The 14657-nt window shown below is 35.3% G+C and overlaps 1 protein-coding gene across 1 annotated transcript in view; it reads right to left on the bottom strand.

Moving 5' to 3' along the window:
* LOC131062543 (N-terminal acetyltransferase B complex catalytic subunit NAA20) overlaps positions 1-14657 on the bottom strand; it is a 99231-nt gene that overhangs the window by 11169 nt on the left and 73405 nt on the right. Inside the window, exon 3 of the mRNA XM_057996238.2 lies at positions 11328-11460. Coding sequence (XP_057852221.1) covers positions 11328-11460 — 133 coding nt within the window. The remainder of the gene's footprint in view (positions 1-11327; positions 11461-14657) is intronic.

Raw genomic sequence — 14657 nt, 5'->3', positions numbered from 1 at the left:
TTGCTTGATAATTGATTGTATTTTTTCAGATTTGCAAGAGTAATTGATAATACTTTTCTGAATGCTTATTGCTCAAGAAGAACAAATGATTGAGATATTTATTCGCATATCCAGGATACATTTTTTTTAAACAGCAAAGAAGAATAAGGTACTACTAACCTTGTTGCTAATTCAGATCTGAACATAATGGATAATGTTCAGATTTACATATTCAATTTGCAATTCTCTTGCAGCTCTTCACAATTACATTGCAGCCTCAAGAAACCTCAGATAACTCTGACCAGCAACAGCGAATAGGCCTCAAACCAAACTGGGATTCCAACAGTTCTGAAAGCATTCCTAACAACTAACTTCTACAGAATACAAGAATAAAGGCAGTTGATAAGAGAATGCTCAAGAAAAGATGCTGCCCAGCAACCAGTTATAAAGCTCTCCAACAGACCACAATCAGTAATAATCTCAGACAGGCAGCAGTCAACAAATACTCAGCTTCCACGCCTTTTAAATGCCACCATACACACCAACTGATAGCAAATGAATTTTCAGAATCTTGAGGGACTTTGAATACCCAGGCACTGCAAGTTGAGACCCCACCCCAAGGTAGAGAAGATCCTTAATGTAAAAATAGGCTCACAATTCCACTTGACAGATAAGGCATCTGTAATAATAGTCCGTGATTTGCAAATAGAAAGCTATGCCAAATCATAGAAATTCCCAAGGCTCAATAAAGATCTCACATTAGAAAATAAAGGGCCAAGCATAGGGAAATAATACCCACGGGCCACACCAATACAAAGATGGAGCAGCCAAGAAATATAAATCACCACACCAAAAAGAATTCACCAGTATTTAATTTGCTTAAATCTCCAATTAGGTATCGCACCAGCAAATATTAATCATCAACAAAATAAATTAATCACCCAGATGGAAGCAGCTTCCAAACTCACCCGACCTTCTAAAAAACATCCATGCTGCACAGGAAATATCAAACACACACCAGCCAGTGGATTATTTCAAATAGCCACAACACAATTTATAATTTATTTGACTTCCCTTTCAACATATCAGTTTATAATTTATTTGGCTCTCCTTTCAATATATGACTTTCACAATGGCGATTAGATTAGCATATAAAAAGAAACCAAATAAATCACCAAACTATATTATAAGCATTCAGCGCTCAAATTATTTCCACACAAGCCATAGATAAAATATTATTTCAAACTCCCACTTTGCCAAACGATTCCCAGTGAGATTAAATAATCACTCAGCTCTTTACCATACTTTATGCCAAACTCAGATGGATCCCATAACTATTTAAAAATAAATTATATTATACAGTTAAACATCAAATGCTCAATATATGAATTGAGCCAATAATTTCTTATTTCCCCACGGGCTCTAGATATCTCCTTCCACCAAAATTTTCCAAATAAAATAAGAACCTCTAAAAATAAATTTCATTTCTGAAAAAGAAGCCAAATACCTCAGAAAATTGGTCTTCAAAGAAGTCTTCACCAATTTTACAAACGATGATCAAATGTGAATCCACCCTCAAATGGAACTTAGGTTTTCGTCCACTTCACCCAAACCCAAGGGTTTCCATCCTAGGGTTTGCCAAACCGAAAGCCAGAAGCTCTCAAAGCTCTCCAAGAAAAAATAAGAAACCAAGCATATCTGAAATGAGCCTCTCATTGCTCTTTTATAGCCAATTGGAGAGACTCTTCAAATTCTCATTTTAATTTCTTTCAAATAACCCTCTTCTTTTAATTTCAACTTTAGCCTAGGAATAAATAAAGTGGCCCTCTTATAATTTTTCATTGACATAAAAGAGAACACTTATAAGCTTAGGAAATTACTTTTATGATCTTATTAAATAATTAAAATTATTTGCCATAAAATTTACTTATTTTTGACAACATAAATCTAATCATTGAATTATATTCTAAGGTCAAATAAAATGGGACATTACAAGAATGCAAAGGAGAAGCACCTACAAATAAAAATGTCAAATGGATCAAATGACAAAATGAATTTGTTTTTGTCATTTTAGGGTTGAATAAGGGGCATGGTAGAATTTGTGGGACCCTGTGCTTGTTATAATAATTCAGAGTTTGTTATTTACAAAGGAGATAAAAGACTCCTTAAATAGAGAATACAAGACGATCTTTCCATAACGGAAACGATTGTAAATAGAAACATGAAAGACATAAACAAAAGTTTCTAAACACCAACTAGACGACTAAGATGACCATAATAGAAATATTACAATATTATCTTAATACCCTCCCTCAATGGTCATCGTTCTAACTATCTTAAAACAAAAGAAGGTCTTTTGGTCACGAAAGCATAGAAGGCTGCCCCCTTCACTTCATAATGCTTTACAACAAGAGCCTGCTACTAAGACCCTCCTTGATTTTGCTGAACTACTAGATAAGACCAAGATTACTACAATCCGTCCAATCGGAAATTGTGTAACAAAGCTATCCCTCCCTGTAGCCAGAGACACCAAGATAAACTTTTCAAATTGAAACCACGATTTTGAGGAAAAATCGTCAAACCCTCTATTGTTTCAAAAAATCAGCCATGATTTTTGCAAATGAGTACTATGACCCAAAAACAGACTGCAAGAAACCATGATCTTTGTGGAAAAAATCATGCAAAACCACCACTAATTTTTATGGAAAAAAACAAAAAACCCATCAGAAATTTCAGTTTGTAGAGTACCCACGAATTGCAAAAGCAAACACCAATCTACAAAAACCATAGTCATAGAACACTTGGCAGAAAAGAAACTAGGACATCACATGGTAAAAGGAACACAAGACAACTTCAACAGAACACTTCATCACACGGAAGAACATCTTGTCGATGTGTGCAGGAAACAAAGAAAAGAAACTGCGATTCCTTTCGTGCAGAAGAAAAACAACGGCTCACAAAGTCAATCTGTCAAGCACACGGAAATAGAGCTACATGATTTGCAGACCCACTACCGTCATCTAGAGGTGGAAAACCTTCACAAAAAGAAGAATGCGTTAAAAAAAACGACCCATACAAACATCGCGGAGCTTGAAGAGTCGACGCACATGCCCTCGCAAAAACACTCACACGAACACAGAAGAAATTTGCACGAAAGATGCAGCAGATAGACCGCAAAAAAAAAAAACTCCTTTCAACACGATCACAAAGAAACAAACCCGCAACCACGTAACACAATGAGAAGGAACAAAGGCATAGAAAAAACGCAATTTCTTCAGACAAACCTAGCGGAAATGATCTCTTATGTGAAAAAGATCCCCTCGATCACAAACCACTTGCGATGCGTGCAATCACGAACCACAATTTTCAAAAAATGGCCGTGAAATAAAACCTCGAAATTCCCCTTAAAAAAATCTGCAATTCCAAATTTCCTCACAAAAAACTTCGAAAAAATTTGATTCTCTTTTTTTTTTTTAAAAAAAAATCAAAACAAAAAACTTCTTTCGAAAATTTTAGAACCCACAACTTTCTTTAAAAAATTTCGACAACCCTAATACCATCTTATAATAATTCGAAGTTTGAGATTTACAAAGGAGACAAAAGACTCCTTAAATAGAGAATACAAAACGATCAACGATCATAAATAGAAACACAAAAGACATAAAAGTTTCTAAACACTAACTAGACGTCTAAGATAACCATTATAGAAATATTACAATATTATCTTAATTATGCCCCTCTAAAACAATATTTTTTCAATCATTAAGGATATTTTTTAACTTTGCAAAATGCTGACCAAGCATCAAGGATGTTTGGTCATCCCAAAGATGGTTGAGGGGTGTCTCAGACATCCCTAACCTTCTTGGGGATGGCCAAACGTCCCTATGGTGTTTTCTTTTTCTAAAACATTTCTAAATTTTGAAATTTTTAGGGGATGGGCATTCCCTATCATCTCGCCATACCCAAAATGCCTTACCGGACAAGGACGGGGGTTTTGGGCTGGCACAACAAATATAGCATTGAACCAACTCTCATAATCTAGACTCTAAGTGAATGCTCCTCTTGACTTCTTAATGTCAGTCACTATTGGAATAGGCTTAGAGATATAGACATTTCCACATATTCAAGCATAAGAGGATAAGTTTTGTCTTCTTCTTGCTCAAGCTATGGACACTAAGTCCCCTAGATTGCCCCCCATCCTTTCTTAGCTGTCCAACCTCGACATAATTTGTGCATGAGCTCTATATTTGCACCAGATTGTGATGACCACACTCAGGTATAAAACCAAGTTTCTAAGGAAGTAGACTCCCCCTTGCAAAATTTCATCTTTTCAATTTTGTGATTTGAAAACCACCATGGATAGTCCTTGTGCCCAAGAACTATCTTCCAACGCAGTTCCCCATTCCATTTTGACCCATTACTTCACAGATTTCTTCTAACACCCATGTTATTGCAAATCAACAAGTAAAACATTTTCCAACAGTTTCTTAATCTTTAGATTGAGAATCCCATCCTCAACATACAAAGATGAGTTTGCATCTATTGTCAACTTGTGCTTAGTCTAAATGTTGTTGTCCAATTATTTTGCCAATACTTCCTGCACTCCAGTGTCTTGTTCCACTTGACTCCTTCAATCTGATTTCTTCTTCCCAATCTGTCTCCTCCTCCCTCACCATATGGCTGCATCTGCTCCTGCTCCTGGCACTCTTCTAATAATGCCATTAACAAAGTTATCATTAGAGTTATCTTATATATACACTACATGACCAGTAAATCCCATGTTTTCCATTGTAATTATATATACAACAGACCATATTTTTCTTTATAAGAATACTTTTTTTTGGCTCACCTCTCCTGTAATGCCACTTAAAATATTAGGAAAACACAGTCTCTCCACTAGTCTTGCATATTAAAGAATCTGGTGTAAGTTGCGAACATTGCCCTCAAGATTTTGTGAATGAAAAGTCCTGAAGTTCAAAAAATATGGAGTGTAATTCTATAACAATTACCTGAACAAAGGAAAACTACATATATCTTGTTATGGAGTTTGGGCATTGCAGAAAGGGCATGTGAAGAAATATTGCAGACGCATGAACCAAACAAAAAAAATAGTTAAATTCCTAAATCAAGAATATAGGAACCTTTCTTCACACACTTTGGAAATTATACAGACATTTCATATTGCTCTTTTAAGATATAATAGACAAGAAAAAACATAAAAAAGCTACAGATGTGAAATATAATAAAGTTGTTGCATATTTGATCTAAAGCCAAGTTAATTTAAATTTTAGACATTATTAACACTTGAAAAGTGTACTGCGTTTCATATGAGACATCCTCACATTTAGAAATTCAGACATTAGAAAAATAGGAAAAATAAGACTTAAGAACTGAAAAAGAGTATGCAATGTCATGACAGTTGGCTTTCTACTGGTTGCAATCCTCATTCAATCTAATACTTTTTTAATGGGTAAACTGTCTATGCAGAACATTGTAATATGTCCTCCTTATCAATAAAATTTGTTCTGCAGGCAAGTGCTTGAGAAAGCTGCAATTCATTCATGTGGTACCCAAACTGTCCTAATCATATTCTTAGAGCTGAAAAGACAAAACTTTTCATTAAAATGTTTCTTTCAGCTTGGTAGCCAAGCATGTCTTTTTTTCTCATTCTTAAAACTAGTTTGAGTCACATATTCTCTGACCTCTACTCAAAATAAGAACATTTGCAAAGCTTGCAGATCCTGTGGCATGAAAAAAAAAACTTATATGCTGTTCAGGAGGTTTTCAAAAAGCATAAAGAAGAAGACAAGAGATGCAGACAGAAACATGGAAGGAAAGAAGTGAGAGGCATGAGAAGCAACATAGAAGAGCTGTCAGATAATGTGGAACACAGTCCTAGTAAAAAAATTAAAAAGGAGAGAGAACCCATGTACAGCAAGGAATAAGAGCAGCAAAATAAAGGAAGTCACTGAGGGCAAGCACCATAAGAAAGCCCAGCATTTGGGATGTGAAACGCCCCTATACTGTGGAGTTGAGAGAGATGTATTGGTAAATACATGAAAAAGGACATTTTTAGCAAAGTTTCCCATGGGACACTTTTCAATTTAAAACTGTTTTTGGCAGACAAATCTTTTGGAATAAAAGAGCATAAAGAATATAGCCTTTCTTATCAAAAGACCATCTATGTTTAGAAGAGAATATTCCTTTGAGGCATATACCATTTAAGAAAGGAAAATCAAATTATGGAAAAGCATTAAGATTTCCTTTATAAAATAGTTTTATTAAAAAATTGTAAAGAAGGTAGTTATAAAAATATTTTGTAAGGGTGTATTTATTAAATTTGTTTATTTTTGTAGGCAATGCCAGTGGAAATTGACCTGTCTTAGAATATGACCAAAAGCTTCAAGCCAAACTGGAAAAGAGTGAAATGGGGTCCTTCAATTAGATTGCTGTCGATTATATGAGAAAGGAGATTTTTATGTTGGTTAAAAAATAAAACTCCAGACAAAGATGAAAAGAAGAAACTCAGGAAAAATATTAAGGTTGAAAGGACATTGTTGAAGACATAAGGGATGATTTATATGAAAAAATAATGGAAAGAAAGGAACAGAAAGAAAAGAAGAAAATGTTACAGAAGAAAGAAGCTATGTTTCAAGGAGAACCTAGTATGTGAAAATAATTAAATTTTGTCCAAAATTTATGTAACTAAAGCATTACTTGAGTGCAAAAAGAAAGCCTCAAAAGTAGCAGATTGTTAGTTTTTCTTCTCTTTTTTGGTTTTGCCAACATGTAAAAATTTATACAACTGCTCAAAAGTCAAATCAACTTGCTGAAGCAAACTACAGAGTGGAAACATGCCATAAAACTTAAAAGGAACTTTAACCCTTAATTGTCCGTTGAGCATGGTAGAAAACAAAAATGGTCCAACAACAACTGCACAGAGAACCACATTTGACCTCGAAAATCAAAAAGCTTAAGCCATAATTCAATGTTCATGCACATCTGAAACTTATGTGCGTGCTGATAGTCCAAAAATAGTTGGGGACCATGGCCTACACTGAGTGACATGTGACAAACAACCATAGTACAAACAAATGGACTTACTATAGCATTTGTATAATGAACAATCAAAAGTTATCAGAGGATGGAAAAGTCATTGAGTATTTGTCAAAAATGAAAATATTAAATAACAGATAGAAAAAGTTTGGTTTGATAGAGTTGATGAACAAACCATAGTAATAGTAACCTTTAATGGTCTTCCCTCTTATTATAGAAATTTTGTGGAATTCCACAATTGACAGACAAATTGAGCAATAGAAAACATGACACACTGTGTGAAAATGCCTTAACTACAAACACCATCAGAGACAGTGACGCAAAAGTGTAAAAGGTAGAAGTGATTACAATAATTTTGGCAAAGGAAGAAGTAGTCTTAACTACACAGGCAGAGGAGATGGTCAAAATGGTAAAACTTCACATTTTAGCCACAGAAAGAGTTGCTATAAAGGGAAAGGCAAATAATAATAGCCTTGGTCATGGCTGCGGAAGAGTAGGGAGTAGAAAAAAAGTGGCATGCTATAGATATAGGAAAAAGGGACATTATACAAGTGTTATATGCCATTTGAAAAACTTTCAAGAAATACAATATAGCTATTCTCAATATGATGATGACTACATTAATTATGCTGGATAAGTACTGGCTTTGAAGCCACTTTTACAACAATGGATGAGAATGCCATGTGTAGGATATTCAAAGAAAGAAAATGATGATTTGTCTAATATTTGGATGATAGATACTAGGGCAATATGGCACATAGAATGGTGCAAAGATTTATTTTGGAACTACAGGAAAGATAATTTGAGTCCAAAGAGACTGCTAAATAAAAACATTGTAGCAAAAAACTTTCTCAAAATGACTCGGCAAACCAAAAGATTAGAAAAAAAAATTAATTGATTGGGATTTAATCAGGAAATTAAAAAATGCTGAAATTTTCATAAAAATGAGGCAGGGGAGGGGGCAGGGAGAGGAATGTTATTTTTTAATTTCATGCCAAATCAGGATTAAATCACAATTTTTAGCAATTTTCTTGCACCTCAGATTTTGTACTCAAATCAGCAAAAAAATAGCAATATGATTCAAATCAGATCACTGACCAGTTCAGGCCACTATAACTCGCAATTGTTTCCAAATATTACTACTATGGATAATTATAAAGCAACTCAAAAATCTGTTGGATTTGGAAATGTGAAAGTGAAATTTCCAATTGACTCAGTAAGACCAATTCATGATATGTGGTATGTGCCCAAATTGAAAAAAGCATTTACTATCATTGATAAAATTTAGAAAATAGGATAATAGATTGTACATGAAAATGGACTACTACAAATAAATTCTGCAAAAGATGGATATAACACAAAGTATGCAAGTTATGAAAATGGAAACCTGTTACAAATGCATTGTAGAATATTGCCAAGTGATGGAGATTATGCTGTGGTGGTCAAAGAAAACAAATTTTCTCCTTAAAGACAATGGTAACTAAGGTATGAACAGTTTGTTAGCATTTTAATTCACATCTTTCAATGCAACACAAAATGGAATAAATGTGTTGTATAACCACTCTTCCTATTAGATGGGGAAGCTCCCCTATTAATAAATAAGAAAACCTAATTTACACAGTAGATACTTGTTATTTACATTATGTACAATGTTTTCTAGGGTATCTCATGCTCATGCTAAATAAAATTAAATGTGTTATCTTTATAGATTCACCTAGAGCAAAAGGCTAACATGCACTTCAATGCAAAGCAAAAGGTTTTTATGCTTTTGACTGAAAATAAAACTTAAATTACATGCTTGCGCTATGTAGCTAAAAGCAAAGACTAAATGATGCAAGCAAAAGGAAGCTAAGGTGCAGAAATGCTTCCCATGCTAATCTCTGAGGAGAGAAAATGCACATAATATGTAGCCAAAAATTTGCGAATATGTGAGTTCTAAGTGTTTAATTGGGAAAAACAGAGAACTTGATGGAAAATTATTTCATCCAATTTTATGAAAAACTAGTGATTTTGAAAGTGAAAAAATCAAGATGTGATCCAATCCCCAAGAAATCACAATTTTTTCCCAAACTTTACTACTATGGCTTTATTCAAGTTGGAATTAGAATATTCATTATAGCATAGATTCAGAGATTTGTTCTCTATAAAATTTGCAGCTCTGCAATTATAAAGTGCTATATCAATGTTATTATCTAGAAATGTTACATGACCATGGTATTTTAAATATTTGTGATTTTGAAGCACCACATGATTGTTGTTAGCATCATAGAAAACATAGTCTCTACACAGCTGAAACAAGAAAAAGTTTAACACCTTAACACACTAAGAACAAACACTCAAAGACAATGACCTTCCCCCAAATGATACCACAAAGTTAGCGCTGAGCTAACACATTTGTTGTGAAAAATCATTCAATAATGCTAAGATACATGTTAGCATCTTGACAAATCAATTTTTTGGCATCCTGACACGGTTTTATAGCAATTATCGGGCCACAAGGTACATGTTATTGTCCTTTTACTATTGCAAGAAGGTATTGTGTCCACAATAGGAGGATTTTCTCCCATTATATTGTATGTGCTAAAAGAGGAATAAATTTCAACCATGGTGTTGTGTGTCCAACAGGAGGAAGACTTCCCTCCCATACTATCATGTTTATGGTAGGAAGAATGACTTAGCTACCATGGTTACATTTGCATAGGAGGGTGTGTCTTTTCTCAAGATGATCTTGGGCTTAGCAGACCTCAAAATGGATCTTCAATATGGTATTTAGGCCTCGAGACTGCAGCTCACTTGAATCTCATGGCACCATTTCATTCGTCTCAAAAAGCCATCCAAAATTTTGAAAAAGGTATTCAAATATGTGTTTGTTTGGTTCCTAAACATGGTATCAGGTCTACTAGACCACAAAATGGTCCTATCACATTGTGGCCTCTATACCATCTCAACATGGCCTCTCAACATGGTCATGTGATACCATCTCATTGTGGTTATGTTGTCACTATACCAACTCTTCTGGGTCTCTCAACATAATTATGTTGTTGATATACTATCTCAGCAGTGCTTCTCAAAAATGTCATACGGTTGCTTTACAATCTCAACAGTCTCTCAACATTGTTTTAGTGTTGCTATATTATCTTAGTATATGGCCCCTCAACATGGCTATGATGTTCCCATGGCATCTTGCATGATTATTTAACATGGCCATGATGACGCTATACCATTCAGCATGGTCTGTCACCATGGTTATGCTGTAGCTATACCATTTATGCATAAACTCAAGACAAATTATGATATCACTTTACCATATCAACATGGTTATGTTTTCACTATAGCATCTCTGCCTAGCCTCTCACCATGGCAATGTTTTCTTTATAGTTTATACCATCTAGGATGATTTATCTATACCATCTCAGCTTCCTTTGATGCGAGAGTAATACTATCAGTTTCTTTCATGGTCCAATTTGATCAATTCAGTCACTGGAAATTAAAGTACAAGTACCCATGTCTATTCACTTCCGTTCCAAACTTTGTGGTAATCAAAACTGTCGACATGATTGGTCAAATAATTCAACAAAAGTCTTAAAAATTTCTGATTATATGTGAATCAGAAAATTAAATCAAGTTCATGCAAACATTTAAAAAAATTAATAATAATTGCAAATTTTTATGGCATGCTATCCAATTGACCATTATTGGGTTCTTGGGTAAACCTAGGTATAAGGCTACCTCTCGTGAAGATCCATCCCTTCTCATACTAGGGGAGTTAAAGGATTTTTAGGCAAGATTCAACTCTGTTGCTCAAAGTTAAATTCAAGTTTTTCCAAAACAGTTAAGTTCTTGTCCAATAGGGGAGAGGTGCAAATGTTAGCTCTTCATGTTTTTTAAAGGAATACCCTTGTTTCCCCTATTGTTAAATTGATGTAATTCTTTGTTTCCTAAAGTAATATAAAATGCATTCCTCATACAAAACCAAGTTCATTTAATAGTGCATTATCTAAGAGGCAAGGCAAAGTGGTTGACATGATGATGATATCAGTTCAATCCCCGTTATGAATCCTCCATGTGTTTGTTACAGGTCACACCTAAAGGAGGCAAGGCACAACTACCAGGCTGGTTATGCTCACTAATTGATGTAATATACATGGCAAATAGACCACTTTCCCATGGCTTGTGGCTTGTGGCTTCTTCCATTTCTTTTGTTATCCACACCACAGTTACATTTTGTAGTTTTTTTAATTTTACATCAGAATTAGAAATACAAAGCTCAAATATTTTTGCCTTCATCTTACGTTTTATCACTGATTTCTTCCAACAAGTGCATGAGTTTTTTTGCTAGCTGCTGCCGCCGAAACTCAGGAGCAACAGTCACTGCTGTCACATGACCATGCCAAGACTCACCCTGTCCCTCAACTTTACCCATGACTGCAAGCAAAAACAAAAGTATTAGACAGCAACACACATGAGACATGCCACGCAACATTGTAATATACTTTTTAATAACATAAAAAAAGGCAACAAAACTAGACTGTAACATGATGGCAACTACACAAATCATTGCATGCAGGCATTACAATATGTCATACTAGGAGATGATGTTGATAGCTGTTTGTTTCAGTAGTCTCAGGCATTTGGCCCAAGCTGCACACATTTCTGTGTCTATTGAGCACAGCCTTTGTCATTCTGGTGGGTTATCATTTATTTTTGAGACCATAACAAGATTTGCTTGCAATTTCACTTTCTCACAGCAAAGACTGTTACTGCAAAAACACAGTTTTATTATAGAAATGCCTGATTTATATATGCAATGCCTCTTCACTCCTACTTTTCTGGCGTTTGAAGCAAGAGCCGTTTTCAAAGACTTCCATTATTTCACTTTCTTTTTATTTTGTAAGAGGCTGTTTTCTACCTATTTGGTAATCTATTTCCTCCTTTCTAAAGTCTTCTTAAAAGACTTGCAATTCTTTCTCAAGAAGAAAGAGAAGAAGAAGTTGCCACTCAATCCAATCAAAAGCTTATTCACTCAATTTTCATACACGAAATACTGCCTTGAGACCTTGCATTGATTTGTACATTTATGTGCTTGTGGCCGAGCCAAAATATCATCAGAAAGTATGTTGTGCATTTGCTTGAAACATCAAGGGCCAGTTCTCTTGATCCTGCTCACAAGAATAAGATGGAAACATTAAGGGTCAGTTCTTTTCAGAGAACCAAGACAAAGGCAATGTTTTTTAAAACAATTCCCATTTCGTGGGAATGGGACTCTACACGAAATCAGACTCTTGATTATAGATACTTAGGGTGAGGGTTCCATTATTGTCACTTGAGCTCTGGAATTTAACCTTTTTCTGAATTCACTTTGGCAAAGCTGTAAAGGTGGATCTCCAAGCTCACAAACAAAAGGGAAACACCCAGTGTGAAAGAACCGCATGCATGCAGAGCAGGCAACAGGATTTCCAGCTTCGGCAGTCTTAGATTTAGATTACTCAAGGACTCTGTCATGTGACTATGAGAACAATGGTACAGAGCTTGCTGCAAAAATAGCCATTTGAAAACAAATGGTCCTAACAATAAAGATTCAGCTAGCTGGAAAAGATATAAAGGTGCCCCAACCAAGTAGGGTAAGAAAGACTACAAAATAATGGACATTGGAGAAAATTCATCAATGATTCAATTATTAAGGTACTCAGAGAAGAAATTACAGCTAAAAGCCAATCAATATTAAACAGCTTCAAAAGAAAAATATCAATAGGGGGTAGCCCTTTTATCTCCTGAAAAATGTTGCCCAAGTAACTCTGGAGAAGAAGGGATATTAGGTAGATAAAAATAAAGAAAAGGACTTGAAAGTTAGAGTAAATCAAAATTAAACAGCTTCAAAAGAAAAATATCAATAGGTAGTAGTGTTGTGACGTTTTCACACGTCGCCCCATTGCAATGGGGACCCCTACTTTTTTCTTTCTGGAGTAGTTGTCTTAGTTTAGTCATCTGGCTTGGCAGTAGTTTTAGTGTTACTAACCTTTTGCTTGTGAGGAAATGCAGTGCCATAGGGTCAGGATAATCGTTAGGTAGTGCTTCACAAGATAACCTTCAAGTCAAGTCAGGCTATGAGTTTTAGGACTGATAAGCAATCAACCAGGATGAAATGCTCCATAGAGATGAATCAAAGTCTAAGTGGCAAGGAAAGGAGAGAAACACCAAGTCAGTCTTATGAATGAACTACTTTGCCCTTGATGAAATTGTTGAGTGATGAAGTTGATGTGGTAAGGAAAGACTTTGTCCTGCCACCCTCAAATCCACGATCAAGATGATGGATGAAAATTTTCCGTTGAGTTGCTAGGATCAACATGTTAGAGATTAAGTGTTAGGGGAGCTTTGAATTTGCCTTAGAGAATGACAATTCAAACATTTTGAGGGTAAGAGAGGTGATTTCAGTGCTGAAGTTGAGGAGGTAACTTCCACGTTTTGTCCTCACCTCTCAAAATCTCTGACCACCTCTCACTTCATGGCGGCAGCCTCCAAAATCCCTGCCCACTTCATGCCCTTGCCTCTCTAAAACCCCTCCCATGACTTGGCAAATGTCCTCATCCACCTAAAAGTCCAACCTACCTCAAAAGCTGATGAATTCATGACTTGGCAAAAGAGGGAGCAACTGTAAGGTGCTACCCCTGTTTTCATTTTCAATTTATTTTTATTTTTTCCCATTTCAATCAATACTCAGCATTAAGACATTATGTCAAACAGTTTGCTCGCAAGTGTATTTAGTTATTGTTTTCAGTTGCAAGAGGACAATGTTTGTTTGTTTCAGGTTTATTGTAGGATTGCACATGAACAATGTCAAACATTACATAGCAGAAATAAATACTATGCTGTCCACTATCAACAAACTTTCAAATTGCATGTGAACACTGAGACACTCACAGAGTATAAAGGAAGAACATTTATATTGAAGGATATGGGACATAACTCTTATTACTTGCAAACTACAAACTGTAAATGAGAATTTCTGACCTCTTAAGGCAGCCAAAACACATGCACTATACTAGCATTGTTACTCATATTGATCTTTCAACAATATAGATTGCTTCTATAAGTTCCACGTTCTCTTCACACCTTCCCAAGTCACATTCATGGCCTGCAATTGTTTTCTGAGTACTGTTGTCGCTCTTTACACCCTTCAAGGTCATGTTCAGGGTCTGCAATTGTTTTCTGAGTACTGCTGTAACTTCTTTACACCCTCCAAGGTCATGTTTAGGACTTGCAATTGTTTTCTGAGTACTGTTGTGGCTTCTATATATCTGCAACAGCCTTGAAATAGCTCCTACAACTTCTTTTGCCCCTCTAGATTGACCCAGCAAGTAAACAAGACTGTAGTTCTGCCTTAAATATGCAAGCTCACACCAAAAAAATACCTTATTTGCAAATACCAGGTTGATAAAGCAACAAATAAAACCCCAGTGCTGTAGCGTGTACGAGTACTGTAGCAGTCATGTCACTGTAGCAAGCTTCCAAAAATAACATAAATCTTCATCCAAGTACCTGGAAACTTCACACCAAAAAACTAGGGCATTGATCAATGAAGCACAATGTGAATTCTGAAGTGAATCCACCATTAAATGGAATTC

This window comes from Cryptomeria japonica, chromosome 4, assembly GCF_030272615.1.
Source record: "Cryptomeria japonica chromosome 4, Sugi_1.0, whole genome shotgun sequence".
Classification (NCBI taxonomy): Eukaryota; Viridiplantae; Streptophyta; class Pinopsida; order Cupressales; family Cupressaceae; genus Cryptomeria; species Cryptomeria japonica.
The sequence above is the reverse complement of the archived record's forward strand: the minus strand, read 5'-3'. Positions and strand labels throughout refer to the sequence as shown.